The following is a 15,245-nucleotide window of genomic DNA, read 5'->3' on the forward strand; positions in this document are numbered from 1 at the left end:
CTTGTGAGAACATGCTAGATTTTCTGCTTCTGCATTGGGATTTTTTGAAAAAAAAATATTGGATTTTTTAAATTTAAATAGGGTTTTTTCCTCAAAAAAGCATTTTTATCAAAAAATCCGATCTAAAGACAGTTTTAATTAAGATACATTATAGCTCAAAGATTTTATCATGGAATAGGGATTATAAATTCTAATTCTATAGTATGAGACAATATATTAATGTAATGTTTAAGAAAAGTTTTATAAATGAGTTCCAATAGTTCATGGATTAGGGACCTAATTTTATGGGGTTCCAGGGGCTTCTGTATAGATTATTTAGGTTACTCTTTCTATCTACCCGATGGGGCTCAGTCTAAAAGATACCATCAAAGATGCTTAATTTTGCAGTTCTCAAACTGTGGATTTGTATCTCCAGAGGTAACATTCTTGTTAACAGCAAAACTGTTTTTAAATAAATAATATATAGAGGTGAGAAATAACAGACCTCAACCCTATTGTCCCTCTTCAAATTCGTGTACACAGAGTCAGTCCCTTACCTCTCTCTAAAAGTGTGAAGTTTCAAAAAGTTCAGTGACTAGAAGATTGTTGGGGGCGGAATAGATCTGAACAAGGAGAAGAAGTTTGGAGATAAATGTGAGAAGGGAGGGACAGGCAGTAGAAACAAAAGTGAAACTGTTTGAGCAACATATTCCAGAAGTCTTGAGGTCTTTCTGAGTGTAGGCTTGATTGATTTGAGATCTACCATACCATTCTCTCCCTAGAGGGGAAAACCTAAAGTGGCAGTAGGCCATAAGAGACCCAGTTTGGGAATAAGAACCATTCAAGAAATATATGTTTGATGATGTTTTAAAGAAAGTCACACCAGTGAACTGGTGAAGGTCACTTAGGCACTTGGATTCAGAGAAGTGATAATCTCACTTTTAACAGCAGTAGCTTCTTCTGCCGGTGTAGAAAGAATATTTTCTTCCTTTGGACTAATTCATTCCAAATTGAGAAATTGCTTGGGACCTGAAAAAGCAGGAAAGCTTGTTTTTCTTTTCCTGACTATGAAGAAACAGGAAAATGAAGATGAAGATGACTGAGTTAGCTACAGAAGCCAATATTTGAAGTTTCTCATGTTGACCTGGCTGATATAGTCAGTTTAATTATTTTTTTTAAAATGTTCATGTAACTATTTTAGTTAAAAACAATTTTAACAAAAGCGAACCTGATTTTAAAAAGCTTCAGTGTTTAACTAAATTCAAAAATTCATATGCTTGTTTTGTTAAAATATATGTTTGCTGTTGAAGAAAAAAAATCCAGAATACATAACGTTGTTTCAGTTAAATAAAACAATATAAATATCTCTCTGGTGATACGTCTGATACGTCTGGTGATACGTCTGATACGTCTGACCTCTGACCTACGTCTGCCTCTGAATTGTGAAGACTATGTATTAAGGTTATAACAACCAACAAGAATGCGCTTTTATGTAGAAAACCATGATTAAATCGAGTCTTCCTAGTGATTTAAATCAAATCCACCCTGATCCAAGTGAAGACAAGGCTTTTTGTAATGTTAGCATGAGTTAGTCTTTACTTCAGCCAGCTACGGGGGAGTGGAGCCTAGTGTGTACCTTCTCCACATGATGGAACCATTGATCAGTTCCTGCCCCTATGTTGAGGCTGAGTAGGAATGACCACTGGGACTACTAGGAGTTACTGCTCCATGTGAGTAGAGAAGGGAAGAGAGCCCAGGCTTTTTGTTGTGTCTATCATGCTCCACGTAGCCACTGCTGAAGTCCTGAAAGCAATTTCATTTCTCATTTTAAAAAAACAACAAAACAGCTGCCTGTCCTGCATATTGGCCAGCTGACACATCATAGCCCTGAGTGTGCTGTTTTTTAGACTATTACACAAAAGTGTGCCTGAAGGGGAACAGCTGACTTACGTATACTCTGAAGCTGACAAATGTCCGGTGAAGGTTCTGTGTTAATGTGTGTTGTGCTTCAGGAATATTTTTGTTTTGTTTTTAGCTGTAACGTTTTCCATTTCTGTATCCCCCTTACAGTATTTATATGGGCTGGATCACATCAGCAGAGCAGGGGCGTCAAGATGATAAATGGCCTTGCTACTTCTACTGACATGTTAACTCTTTTCCTCAGGACCCACAGCTTGGAGGCTTGAGGAAGGGGGAAAGGCTTCACTTCCCATCTCCCAGTGATCTCCAACCTTGTAGTTAGGGCCTGGGAAGTAAAGACCCACTTACTACTACTGTTTTCGGAGCCCAGCAAAGGGAAACTCCAGGTCTGGGGAGAAGTCACTTGACTCTTTTTTGCTTCTGCTGGGTTCCATCCTTTTGTGATTGCACAGAGGAGATAACTCCCTTCGTCTCTTCTCTGCTTCCAAGTGCCTCCCTCCAGCTTAATGTAGAGGTGTAGGGGAGCATCCAATGGATGGGGAGTGCCAAGTAATAAGGCACATGCTGGGTGAGGGAGGCTCCCATGAAAGGCCGGCAGTTCCAGCAGGAAACCTGTGAAAGGGAGCTGGTTGGAACTGAGGGCAGGAATGGGCCTGCAGAGAATGTTCCAGGGTGTTCCATGGCAGTTGTGAGTATGGATTGTGAGTAGGACGCTGACAGTTGATGGGAGCCGCGATGTCCGATAGGATGTTATATTTTTGTGTAATTGGAATGGGTCACTTTACAATTTTAGTTGGTGATTCTCCCCAAAGTGCGTGTGTTGTTAAATAGGCACTCCATGAATACGTGCAGGGGTTGTCTGGCAATAAGTGTGTTGGCACATTGTCCATTTCTCCATGTGGCCCAGTGGAATGATCCCTGCCACCAGGGTTAGAGTGGTGAAACTAAGTACAGTTATTTTTGTGAACTTCTTGTTTTGGCAGCTTGCTAGTAAGAGCTATGTTCAAATGCTGCTCCAGGTAGCTCACTTTGACTGATCAAGTGGATGGCCTAAAATGACAAATTATAATATGACTTTATCATGGTAATGCTGACTCTCAACTCTAGTAAGGTTGAAATAATGGGGAAAAACCACTGGCTTTGATTTTCAGAATGTTCCTTAAACACCTGTGTCATGCTATAATACAGCTGTGTGACTTTTGTGATTCTGGGGAACTTAATTTGATCCCTCCCTTCCCTCATCCCTGTCTGTTTGCTTCTTGGATTTTTTGCTTTTGAATGTTTTATTTTGTTTTGTATGGGATACGTTGCCCTCTTATGGCAATATAGTATTTCAACATTACAATTTCTTGTCAACGCTAGTTATAAGCAAATAAAGTGCAACACAAGTAACGCATTTTAACAAAAATATTTAACGTGATTATTTAATCCTATCAGTTGGTTAAATTGCTCACTTGTAAATAAAACAAATCACTCTCATTATTTATGACTAACCATGACACCTTCCTTCATTTGGAGGAGGGATGTAAATGTGTGAGCCCTGCTTTGTGTATCAGCAGCAGTAAGAATGCACACTCGGCATCCCTCCAACGTTTGAGATAATGCTGGTGACTTGGTAGGGTGTTCATTTAAAAAGGGGCAAAGAAATGGTTTGGAAGATGATAAAACTTCTATCTTAAAGCCAGGGCTGGCTCCAGGCACCAGCGCAGAAAGCAGGTGCTTGGGGCGGCCAATGGAAAGGGGCGGCATGTCCGGCTCTTTGGCAGCAATTCAGCCGCCGAAGAATGAAGTGGCGGCGGTAGAGCTGCCACCAAAGTGCCGCCGATCACAGCTTTTTTCTTTTTAATTTTTTTTTCCCGCTGTTTGGGCGGCAAAAACACTGCAGCTGCCCCTGCTTAAAGCTGGTCTTTCATAAAGATTATTACTCTTCCCAGTCCTCAGAATGCTGAGGTCACCTCCATCATGTGCTTGACTTCTGCCAGCACAAGTCTGACAGTCTCAGATATGTGCCCTGTGGGAAGCTGTTTATCTTTTGGTGATGTGTGTGGAATCGAGACTAATAAGCTTGGTGTCGCTGACCTAGTTTGGGCGGTGGCCACCTCTGGTTTTGCCAATGCACTTTCATGCTTATTTGCCAGTTGTATTACGGCTTTTGTTGATTCCATGGAACTCAGTGAAACAGTGCTCTAACCGCCTGGAGCCTCTCCTCCAGAGATGGCAGGCTAGTAGTATGCTTACAAGTTGTATTGAAGTGTGGAGTTGTTGGATTTTTTGTAGTAATAGGGTATGGTGGCCTGATACAATACAATACAAATAACTTAGTTGCAAGCTGTTTTTTTTTAAGGAGAGTGAAATTATGATACCAAGACCATATATTTTCACTTTAATCTTTTCCCCAAATAGGTATTTTTAAAATATCTGATGACAATATTTGCTTTTAAACATAGATTAAATTATTGAAGTAACAGCTCTTAGAACTTGGAATGCAGTTAATGTAAAATGTGTATGAAAATTCTTATAGTGTATGTAGCATTTTTTTCATTCCAAAACATTCCAAAACACTTGACACTTTGGTAAAGTCTGGAGACAGGAGAAAAATTGGCCTTTTTAATGAAATTAGACATCTTAACTAGTGTGTACCCGCATAATCTTTCCTATGTACATATATAAAAGCGCATTACTGAAATGCAGATGTTTCAGGGGCTGAGGGTAGCAGCCATATGGATAAACAGAGCCCAACCCCCTACACAAATGTGGTTTTGGTCTAGATGAAGAGACAAACCTATTTTTACACACTTACCCTTGTCATTCTTCATGTTAATTGAAAAATGTAGACTGAAGCCAAGCAAGAGGGCGTTGGGGAAGATTCTAGGAAGCAGCTCTGCAGGGAAGCAGAGTGAAATAACTTTGGAATGTGGAGCCTAGTGTTACTTCCAATAATGGTTGAACTGACTCCTATGTGATTTCTTTACCCCTGTCGAGTGATAAATGCCACGGGGCCTTTGTCTAAATTTACCTGCTTTTCAAAGATAAAGCCTGAATAGCTCTGCCAGGGAAGTCACTTCAACCCACTTTCTTGGTGTCTCTGTTTGTTAAGTGGGGATAATGATGTCATGTAAGAAGTGGCGGCTTCAGGCACCAGCGCTCCAAGCGTGTGCCTGGGGCGGGAAGCCACGGGGGGTGGCCTGCTGGTCCCTGTGAGGGCGGCAGTCAGGCAGCCTTTGGTGGCATGTCTGCAGGAGGTCCACTGGTCCTGCGGATTCAGCGGCAATTCAGTGGTGGGTATGCTGAAGCCGCGGGACTGGCAGACCTCCTGCAGGCATGCTGCCGAATCTGCAGGACTGGGGACCTTCTGCAAGCATGCCACCAAAGGAAGCCTGCCTGCCGTGCTTGGGGCGGCAAAAAAGCTAGAGCCACCCCTGCATGTAAGTGCTTTAAAAGCCTTAGATGACAAATATAATGTGAGTTCTTCATAATGTTTTTTATGTAAACCCTTGGATCAAGGAAGTTGAGATATTTCCAGCCTGATGCTTTGATCTGACTCACCCCCTTCAGCTACAAATACAATATGAATGTGATGCAGAGCCACGCTGTGCTTAGGTGCCAAAGTGATAAATACCATAGAACCACCTTGTAAACATCGATTTAGGATATAAAATAGCCTGTAATGGAAATTGAGAGTCCGAGACTAGATTGTATGAGATTGAGGTAAAAATCTCTCCCCTTTTTATGAAGTCAAGTGTGTGGTCCGGTTTATGGGCAGCTGACAGTTACTATAGCAGTGGTACCAGGGCCCAAACTCAGGATGCAGCCTTCAGCATTCAGGTGCATAGGTCTGCAGACTTAGTGTGCTGTTGAGGATAGAAGTGTGATATGCGGACAATGGGAAGAGTGGAGAAGGGCTTCAGGACTTACCCCAAAACTGAACATGACTGAATATGGTAGAGGAGAAGGCATATTCATTCTTCTTGTGGTTCAGATAATCTGAAAGCAAAGGTACTGCCTTGAGATTCTCATAGGCACCCCATTTAGTGTTGCCCCAGGAGACTTGTCAGGTTTCTGAAGCTTTTCAGCAGTTTGCACTTCGTCATGCTTACTGTATATGAATAGCTGCTTACTTTAAAAAACCATGCTCCAGGATAGCCTGTTTTATACGCCTCTCACATACGACTTCTGATTTCTGTGGCGCGGTAGCTGCAGCAGTGGTTCACTGAAGGACTCCCATTGCCGGCTGCCAGCGAATTCCTTAGCTAAATTTAGAAGAAGCTGCATCTTTTTCTGGGTTCTCTGGAATTTAAGTAATTTGGAAGTGTCTAGGAAAGATTGTTCTGATGCATCTACATTAGCTAAAAACAAGTCTCTGATGTGTCTGTTGGGATGTGTGTGGTGTAAAACACAAACTCCACTGCTCTGTGTTTGTAACTGTGATTAGAAAGCTTAGCAAGGATATCCAGAAAAATGGATTTTCTTGTTGATTTTTATCCACAAATGATGACTTTCAGTGATTTGCTGACTAATGAATGTTTCAAACAAGAGAGTTCAGACTCAGAGGGTTTCTTTACATGCTGAAGCAGTACCAGTATAAGTGGTACTGGTAAGTACCAGTGTACTTCATTAAAAGTAAATAGTAGCATCCTTTCTCCTTTTCCCCACTCCAACAAGTAAGTTTCATGATTACGGTTTTATTGATCTTTTAAAACTTGGCATTTGCAGCGAAGCCCCATGCTAAGTGGAGATTAAGACACTTTGCAGCTCTATTGGCCAGCAAATGCAGCCAGGCATAAACACCATTCACTCAAGTTTAAAAAAACCCCAAACCCTAGTGGTCATTGTTTTCTTTTTTAGTGTGTATAACGGAATGGGGGACACTCAGTGCCACAGAGAGATAAGAACACTTTGTGGTAAGTTCTTTTTAAATATAAAACTCCAGGAACAAGCTAAAAACTTGAATTTATTTTGACAAAGTCGTTCAAGATAGCTTTCTCAAATTTAATAAGCAGATTTTTTATTGTAATGCAGAAAAGCAAATACCACCGTTTCGGTTAGTGCAACAGACTTCTTTGATCAATGGGTTTGTTTTTGCATTTCTGTTTGATTTGGCTGGCAACATCTTTATTTCTTAATTGTTCTTCTTTAATAGTGAGCCGAACGTGAATAATGATGGACAAAATTAGTTTATTCTCTGTCTTCCTTATGACAGACAAGTGAAAGCTGCCAGTGCTATGGTTGTATTATAGTTTTTCCTTCTTGATATTCCTCAGGAAACATATATTTTGCCATGTATGTAGAGAGTTGTGTACATTAGTTCTGCCGCTGTGGTAGACATGATTTAAGTGTTTATGGTATATTAAGAGAGGTAGGATAGGTGAAGTAGTATCTTCTATCAGATCAACTTCTGTGGGTGGCAGTGACAACCTTTTGAGCTGCACAGAGCTCTTCTTTAGGTGTGCTTGTGGTACAGGTAGTCAAGTAAACTCTTCCAGAACGAATGCTTTTGAAGCAGGCAGCAAAACAGAATGCTGCATGTGAGCATTCTAAGTCTTGTAACTAAATCGGGTTCTTAATTTGTGAATGTCCTTTCTCTGTCCTGTTTTTAATGTTTAGGAGTTTTTTAGTATTCAGTTAAAATCAGTATGGCTCTGTTTCAGACAAGAATGTATTTTAATCTTCTAGCTTGCAATGTCACTTTTTCTCGGTTAAATAACTTGCCTTTGCAAATATTTACAGTATAGAGGTCTTGGTGTATGAGGCTTTTCTTTAGCTATCAGATTAAGGAAACAAAAAAATCCTCTCAATTGGTGTCTGAATTTATAATTTGTAAATTCTACATTCTTAACTCCTTAAGAGTATGCACTTGTACTCAGTATAAAAAAAAATTAGGGAAACTTTTTAAAGATGTTCCCATAACTGTTACATCCCCTGTAAATTGTCTGTCATAACCTTATTTCTGTATGTTTTCTGGTTAATACATTTTTCATTATAATTTAAGCACTACTGGCAGCTGTTGAGGACTAAGTTCAGCTTCCCTGTTGAAGAAGATAAGGAATCTTCATAGTAGTCCAAACAGCCATATTTACTTATTCAACAAATGCTTTATTGGCTGTATAGATGAGTCTTCAAGTGATTTTTGTATGCAAAATAGCAGCAACACTACAAAGGCCAGCGTGCTATGGGGAGGGGTTTGTTATACACAATATCATAAGTAAGAGAATCTCTTGCCAGATGTGTGAAACTGCTTCCAATCACTAGCCCATTTACATGAATCTATCAGACGACACTTTATAAATGTGCGTAAAATACAACGTTAAATTGGGCATACATTTTTTGTATAGTTTTTATCTTGCATACTTCAGAATCTTTTACACATGTGCTAATCTTTCTGCCTCACAATTAATCCCAGTTGTTATGGAACTAAATCACAAAAGAGCACCAGCAGGAACAACAAAAGCTTCAGTTTCTGAGGGCTTGTCTACATCACAAAGTTGCAGCGCTGGTGAGGGGGTTACAGCGCTGCAACTTAGGAGGTGTACACATCTGCAGGGCATCACCAGCGCTGCAACTCCCTGTTTGCAGCGCTGGCCGTAGTCCCGTTTTGTCTCGGGTGTAGAGGATCCAGCGCTGGTGATCCAGCGCTGGTAATCAAGTATAGACACTTACCAGCGCTTTTCTTGACCTCCGTGGAATAAGCAGGTATCCCAGCATACCTGAGGAAGCCTCTCTGGTAATCAAGCAGGTCTCCTTCCCCGGTTTGCTCTCGCGTTCCCCGAACCCCCGTGCAAGCAGGTCTCCTTCCCTGCGGTTTGCAGGGGGGTTCGGGGAACACGAGAGCAAACCGCGGGGAAGCTGGTCTCCTTCCCCGGTTTGCTCTCGCGTTCCCCGAACCCCAGTGCAAGCAGGTCTCCTTCCCTGCGGTTTGCTCTCGCGTTCCCCGAACCCCCGAGCAAGCAGGTCTCCTTCCCTGCGGTTTGCAGGGGGGTTCGGAGAACGCGAGAGCAAACCGCGGGGAAGCTGGTCTCCTTCCCCGGTTTGCTCTCGCATTCCCCGAACCCCCGAGCAAGCAGGTCTCCTTCCCTGCGGTTTGCAGGGGGGTTCGGGGAACGCGAGAGCAAACCGCAGGGAAGCTGGTCTCCTTCCCCGGTTTGCTCTCGCGTTCTCCGAACCCCCCTTGAAGCCGCCCAACAGCGCTGCAGTGTGGCCACATCTAACACCACTTGCAGCGCTAGTTGCTGTAAGTGTGGCCACTCTGCAGCGCTGGCCCTATACAGCTGTACTAATACAGCTGTAACAACCAGCGCTGCAAAATTGTAGATGTAGACATACCCTTAGAGATGGGCAGCTCTCTAACATCCAAGTACCAAACTTTGCACTTTGTGGTAGTCGCTCAGATGGACTGTGGTTTTGACTCCTTTCAAGCCGATTACCGAAAAAGAAGTCTACAGCAACTTGAGCACGGATACACTAGAAAGTTTCTCTAATGTAGCCGTTTTAAGAGAGCTCTCTCCACTCTAGCCTCCATGAGCGGAAGAAGCTATGTCGGTGGGAGAAGCTCTCCCATCCACATAGCACTGTTCACACGGGTGCTTATGTTGGTGTAACTTATGTCACTCGGGGGTAATTTTTATTCATCCCCCTGATCAACATAATTTATGCAGATAAAGCTGTAGTATTCACATAGCCCTAGAGCTCTCTGCTGCAATGTTGTTGCTAATGGTAGGTGTGCCCTGGGGAAAAAATGTTGTTACAATATTGCATTTCTCCTCTCCCAGGCATGAGAAGATTATTCTGCCGATCCTACAAGAGAACATTCTTCCAGAGTGAATATGTTTGACTTTAAGTACTTCTGCTCCCAGGCTGTTCACAGACTGTGTTCTTTAGCTGGTTTGGTACATGTTAGTGGAGTTTGTGGATATGCTATCACAGTGCAGGGCAACTGCACCTGTGTTTCCTCTTATTGGTTCAGCAAGGGCACTCACTCTCAGGCTTTCAGCTCCTCAACTGTTGGCTTTCTTGGGTGAAGACCCTCATCTTACTCCCTTCTGACTGGGCTACTTCCCGGCTGCACAGTTCCCTGCCTTCACTGTGTTATTCCCCGCAGAGACAGGCAGCTTACTTTCTTTTCAGAGACGGTTAACAAGTGTAATTGCTCCTGTTATACGTTACCACACAGTTCTTTCTGTGTAAGCCTCTTTTATTCTTAAGGTAAAAGCACTACAGAGAAAACATTACAATCAATAAAAGAAGCAGCATGCCTGCTAATAAGCTTACTAGACACCATCTCAGCATAGGCTCTGGAAGGAGCAGTCCTTCAGCACCCTAGCCACAGGGGTTTCCTTTGTAGTCACAAGTTCATCACAGCTTCAGCTCAGAACTAGCACCCAGTCCTTGGGGCCTCAGTAGGCCCAGTTGTTCCTATCCTACTCTAAGGATTGGGACGCCCCATGGACCAGGGATACTGTCCATTGCTAGGTCAGGAAAAAGGCACTGAGCCATTTTAAAACCAGGCTATTTATCCAAAAATCCTTTTAGGCTCTTGGTCACTGTAGAATCCAGTTTGAACTGCTTTCCTCTCTGGAGGGGTGTATGTCCGTGTGTGTGTGTGTCTACAAAGCACTGATAACAGAGGAAATATATTAGCATCCCCCTCCTCCCAGAGAAGGGAGATAAAATTGTACATGTGTTATTGTGGAATTTTAATACAGTGGACCCCCTGATTCAGTAAGGTTTAACTTTATTGAATTAAATTCATTCAGGATATTGCAGGAGACTGTTCTATCTACTGCTTATCAATATAATTCCGTAAGCGGCAGAAACTTTATATTTTTTGTATATTGATATTGGTCTATATTTGTAGGGTAATTTTTAGTAACAGGCACCTAATTCAGTGGATTATGGCCCCTGCTGTGTGGTAGGAGTTTAACTTTTTTAATCATGACCAGTGTGGGGCTTGGAAGTGCCAACCAACCTTTTCCCTGTACTCCTGTGTGTCATTGTACGCCTTCCTTGAAGGACAGCTGCCTAGAACAGTGTGAGAAATCCATTTCCATGGAAATATTTGGCACTACAAAATGTTATGCTGAGTTTCTGATGATCTTTTAATCATTGTTCTGCTCTATATGCCCACAGGCATATATTTGCTTGGCCGGCAGAGTGGAAAATTAAGAGTTTTTGCCTGGATGTATGGGAAAGGATTTTCTTTTTGGTACCACTTGCAGGATTCTGAGGTCCTTGCTTTACTTAAAAGCTATTGCTACAGTTGCATTTGTCTCCAGATTGTTCTAAAGCTGCTTAGATTGATAGCCATGCTAAGTTGTACACGCACCTCAAGGAGCTTGGTGTGCTCAAACTGCATGATGTCTGAACTAGTGGTGAGCATTTGTCACCATTGTCACACTTGTATACTATTATGTACTATTATAACAATGAGGAGAAATAGTGTTGTAGCTATTAGACAAATGCTGAATTTTTACCAGTAATGGCTGTACTAATATGGATGTGACAAGAAAGATGGTCTGCTGATTAGGGCACTAATTTGGGACTCCAGACACCCTGCTCTACCACAGTTGTGCTGAGCTATGCAGGGTCCATGCTTCTGCCAAAAGAGATGGTGGAGACCAAAAAGCAGTGTGTGGAATTCTGGGAATTTTTAAAAGGTGTGGAAATTACGGGATGCGGAAAGCATTATGGGATGGAGAAAGTGGAGTGGTGGGACCTTGATTATAGCTCTCAGAAATCCCTGGGCAAATCACTAGTATCCCACAAAGCACTGCAAAAATGTCCCACAAGGCATTGAGCTGGACAGCAGTGTAGTTCACACTGGGATACCTTCCCATGATGCATTGTGTTTTACCTCGATGCAAGCACTCATGGTGAGTAAGTGTGGTGTTGGTGCAAGCACCCAAGTATGCACATGCCCAAGTGATATACAAAGGTCAGCAGCTGAACACCGACGTAACTCGTATTGACAGAACTTTGTGTTGTTGACGTGGCCTCAGATGTTAACGCAGCTTAGCAACGTGTGTTTAAAATACAACTTTTTTCCTAATGAAGACAAGGCCCTTGGTCCTCAGTTCCTCATCTCTGAAATGGGGATAATAGAGTTTTTCTAACACTTAGAGGTATTGAAGATAAATCCTTTAGCAAAAGATAGAATCCAGACACCTCAGTCTGATGGTTTTGTACTGCTGCCCATCACCATAGTATCAGAGCAGCTTCAGTGTAAATTCAGTAGTAAGAGTGAAGTGGATTTTACGGCGTCTCCAGCATTTCTGCTATTTTAAGGGGGGTAAAAATCTCTGCTGGGAGAGTAGGAGGCATAGAGTTTGTATTTTGGGTCTTATTCCTTTTTTTCGCTTGGTGGGGGTTTATTAGTTAAAGGGGGTGTCAGTGCTGAGTGCTATTCTTATGGTGGAAAGGATCTTTTGAGGATAATAGTTTTGTTCTATAGTAGAGCAGACTCATTCATCTCTAAGTGGTCTCAGTGCCACTAGATGGGACAGAACATCACACCCGGGTGGTGTGTGGGTTACACGTTAGCTTCCCTTTTTTCACAGATGAAAGAAGTCACACTTTCCTCCTACAAACTTGCTGCCAGTCTCCATCTTTTTGCGGTCCCTACTTACAGCCCAGTGCTTTTTCTTATTCATTTTTTATTAAGCAGGTCCTATGTATGAGAAGTTATTTAATTAGGGCATCAGACATTGTCTGAGAAAATATGTCTTCATGGGAGTCAGACCATTGTAATTTTGCCTTTCATCTCCATTTCAAAGGCAAAAAGATTCTTATTATATGCCATTTGAAGTAGTTTGTTTTGCTGAACTCCGGTAATTCTCCGAGAAGGCAGACTTGTTGAGGCTTGCTATTGCATACTTTAAATTGCTGATTGCTACAGTAAGAAACAAATTTTATACCTAGGAGCCACACACTTTCATAGCAGCCCCACCTTGTGCTGAGATTCTGTCTGTGCTCCCAAGCTAAACAGCCTTGAACTTGGTCTCTGTATGCAAAGACCATCTCTGTGGAAACTCAGGGTGTTGCCGAGGTAATCAGCGGATCATTACTAAACCTGGCCTCAGAATACTGCGCTCTGCTGGTATCATCTCTCAGAGAGACACAATGCTTATGTGCATTAAAGATACCACTGTACCTTTTGTTTTTCATAAGGCACTTCACTAGCCCCCTCAAATTCAAATCTGGTAATTCTGTCTTTCAGATGCCTTCTTTGCCTTCTAGTATATTAACTTTCTGGACTAGATTATCGCTTAGGGTGTGTCTACATTGCCACTTTCAGCGCTAAAGCTTTTGTTGTTCAGGGGTGTGAACCCCCCCCCCCCCCCGAAGCTACAAAAGTTTTAGCACTGAAATTGCAGTATAGACAGCCCTTTATCGCCAGGAAAGCTACCACCATCGTTCGGGGTGGGTTTTTTTATATTGCTGGGAGAGCTCTACCCTGTGTCTACACTGCTCACGTCACAGTGCTGCTGCGGCTGTGTGCTAAATAGCTGCTGTTTAACTCCAGCTGTGGCCTTCATTTAAAATAGTGTGTGAAATCATCTCTGTATAGCTTGTACATGAGTTTAAATTTGAAAAGAACTTCAGGATAAATACTGTTCCTGTGACAAAAAGCCCCACCCCCAGGGCCGGCGTTACCATTTAGGCAGCCTAGGCAATCGCCTAGGGCGCCAGAATAATTGGTGGGCGGCATTTTGCCGGAGGGTTGCCTGCGGAGGGTCTGCTGGTCCGCGGCTCCGGTGGAGCTGCCGCAGTCGTGCCTGCGGACGGTCGACTCCTCGCGCGGCTCTGGTGGACCGCCTGCAGGCACGACTGCAGCTGCTCCACCGGAGCCGCAGAGCACTGGACCCTCCGCAGGCACCACTGCAGCAGCTCCACCGGAGCCGCGGGACCAGCGCGCGGGGCGGCGAAATTGCCGTGTGCCTAGGGCGCTCAAACCCCTAGCGCTGGTCCTGCCCACCCCAATTTATAAAGTTACGCTACCCTAGCCACAGGCATCCGTTGCTAAAGGGGTGCAGCTTTTTCTTGAGAACCAGGCGCTCCTCTGAAGATGGAAGAGCTAGCAAGGGCCTAAAATGACTAGCCCGGTGGTAGAAAGCTCAGCGTTTAAACTGATACTGACCATGTGCAGAGAGAGAAAGCTAATAGTAATAAATCATGGGTGTACATCAGTTGGAGCAGTAGCCGTTCCACTTGTCCTCTGTAGGGCTCATATATTTACAAGTCAATCTGATAGCTTAATTAAAAAACAAGCAAACAAAAAGAAACCTTCCCTTGATTGTCCTGTCTGGATTAAGCTTATTCAAAACAAATTATTATTAATTTATCCTATGTTGGGAATGCTTCCCTGGTGGTTTGTGTGGAATGGTTTAGGATTAGAGCCACTACGTAAATGTGAACTGTTATTTGAGTGCTGGGGATGTGCTTAAGACTGCACAGAATACAGAGGAAGACATGATCCCTGCCCCAAAGAATTTATAATCTGAATTTTGTGAGCTGGACCTGCTTTCTGTGGTGTATATGGAATATGGTGTTCTTCCCTCTGGACTTTTTTGCTAATTATAGAGTGCTCCCTGCAGTTTCCTTTTAGCTTGGCTGGCTACAGTGAACAGTCTTTTCTAGATGTTAATTGGCACAAAATGTAACAAGGATTAGCTAAAACAATTTTTTCCCCTTCGGAGGAATAGTGGTGAGCAGCTACTCCATTGTCCAATTTATATAACTGGATTGTGAATCTGAGGTTACTCATGAGTTTGGGGTTTTTTTGGGGTCATAAAAAAGGGAAAAAACAGCTTGGAGAAAGACTGAAACAATTTTATTTAAAAAATTTCAACACCTGATTCTACTATGATGAGGAATACATTTTTCTGATTGGAAATCATAGAATCATAGAACTGGAAAGGACCTTGAGAGGTCATCTAGTCCAGTGCCCTGCACTCGTGGCAGGACTAACTATCTAGACCAGGGGTAGGCAAACTTTTTGGCTTGAGGGCCACATTTGGGTGAAGAAATTGTATGCAGGGCCATGAATGTAGGGCTGGGGAAAGGGGTTGGGGTGAAGGAGGGAGTGTGGGGTGTGGGACGGGGTGTGGTGTGCAGGAAGGGGCTCAGGGCAAGGGGATTGGGATACGGGGTGCACCAGGGGGCTCAGGGAAGGGGATTGGGATGTGGGAACAGTGTGGGGGTGCTACAGGGGGCTCAGGGCAGGGGATTGGGGTGCAGGAACAGTGTGGGGTGTGGCGGGGGCTCAGGGCACTGGGTTGGGGTGCAGGAGAGGGTGCAGAGTGCAGGAGGGATGTGGCATGGGGCTCAAGGCAGGGGATTTGGGTGTGGGGTGC

The 15,245-nt window shown here is 43.3% G+C and overlaps 1 protein-coding gene across 6 annotated transcripts in view; it reads left to right on the forward strand.

Annotated features, from left to right (window-relative positions):
* Positions 1-15,245, forward strand: part of SLC12A4 (solute carrier family 12 member 4) — a 114,648-nt gene that overhangs the window by 32,642 nt on the left and 66,761 nt on the right. The window contains exon 1 of one of the 6 annotated variants that reach the window (XM_030582055.1): positions 6,745-6,800. The exons of the other annotated variants lie outside the window; for them this stretch is intronic. Within the exon in view, the coding sequence (XP_030437915.1) occupies positions 6,758-6,800 (43 nt within the window). The 5' untranslated portion in view covers positions 6,745-6,757. Of the gene's footprint in view, positions 1-6,744; positions 6,801-15,245 lie in introns of those variants that run through there. 6 annotated transcript variants of the gene reach the window in all.

Source organism: Gopherus evgoodei, chromosome 12 (assembly GCF_007399415.2).
Source record: "Gopherus evgoodei ecotype Sinaloan lineage chromosome 12, rGopEvg1_v1.p, whole genome shotgun sequence".
Lineage (NCBI taxonomy): Eukaryota > Metazoa > Chordata > Testudines > Testudinidae > Gopherus > Gopherus evgoodei.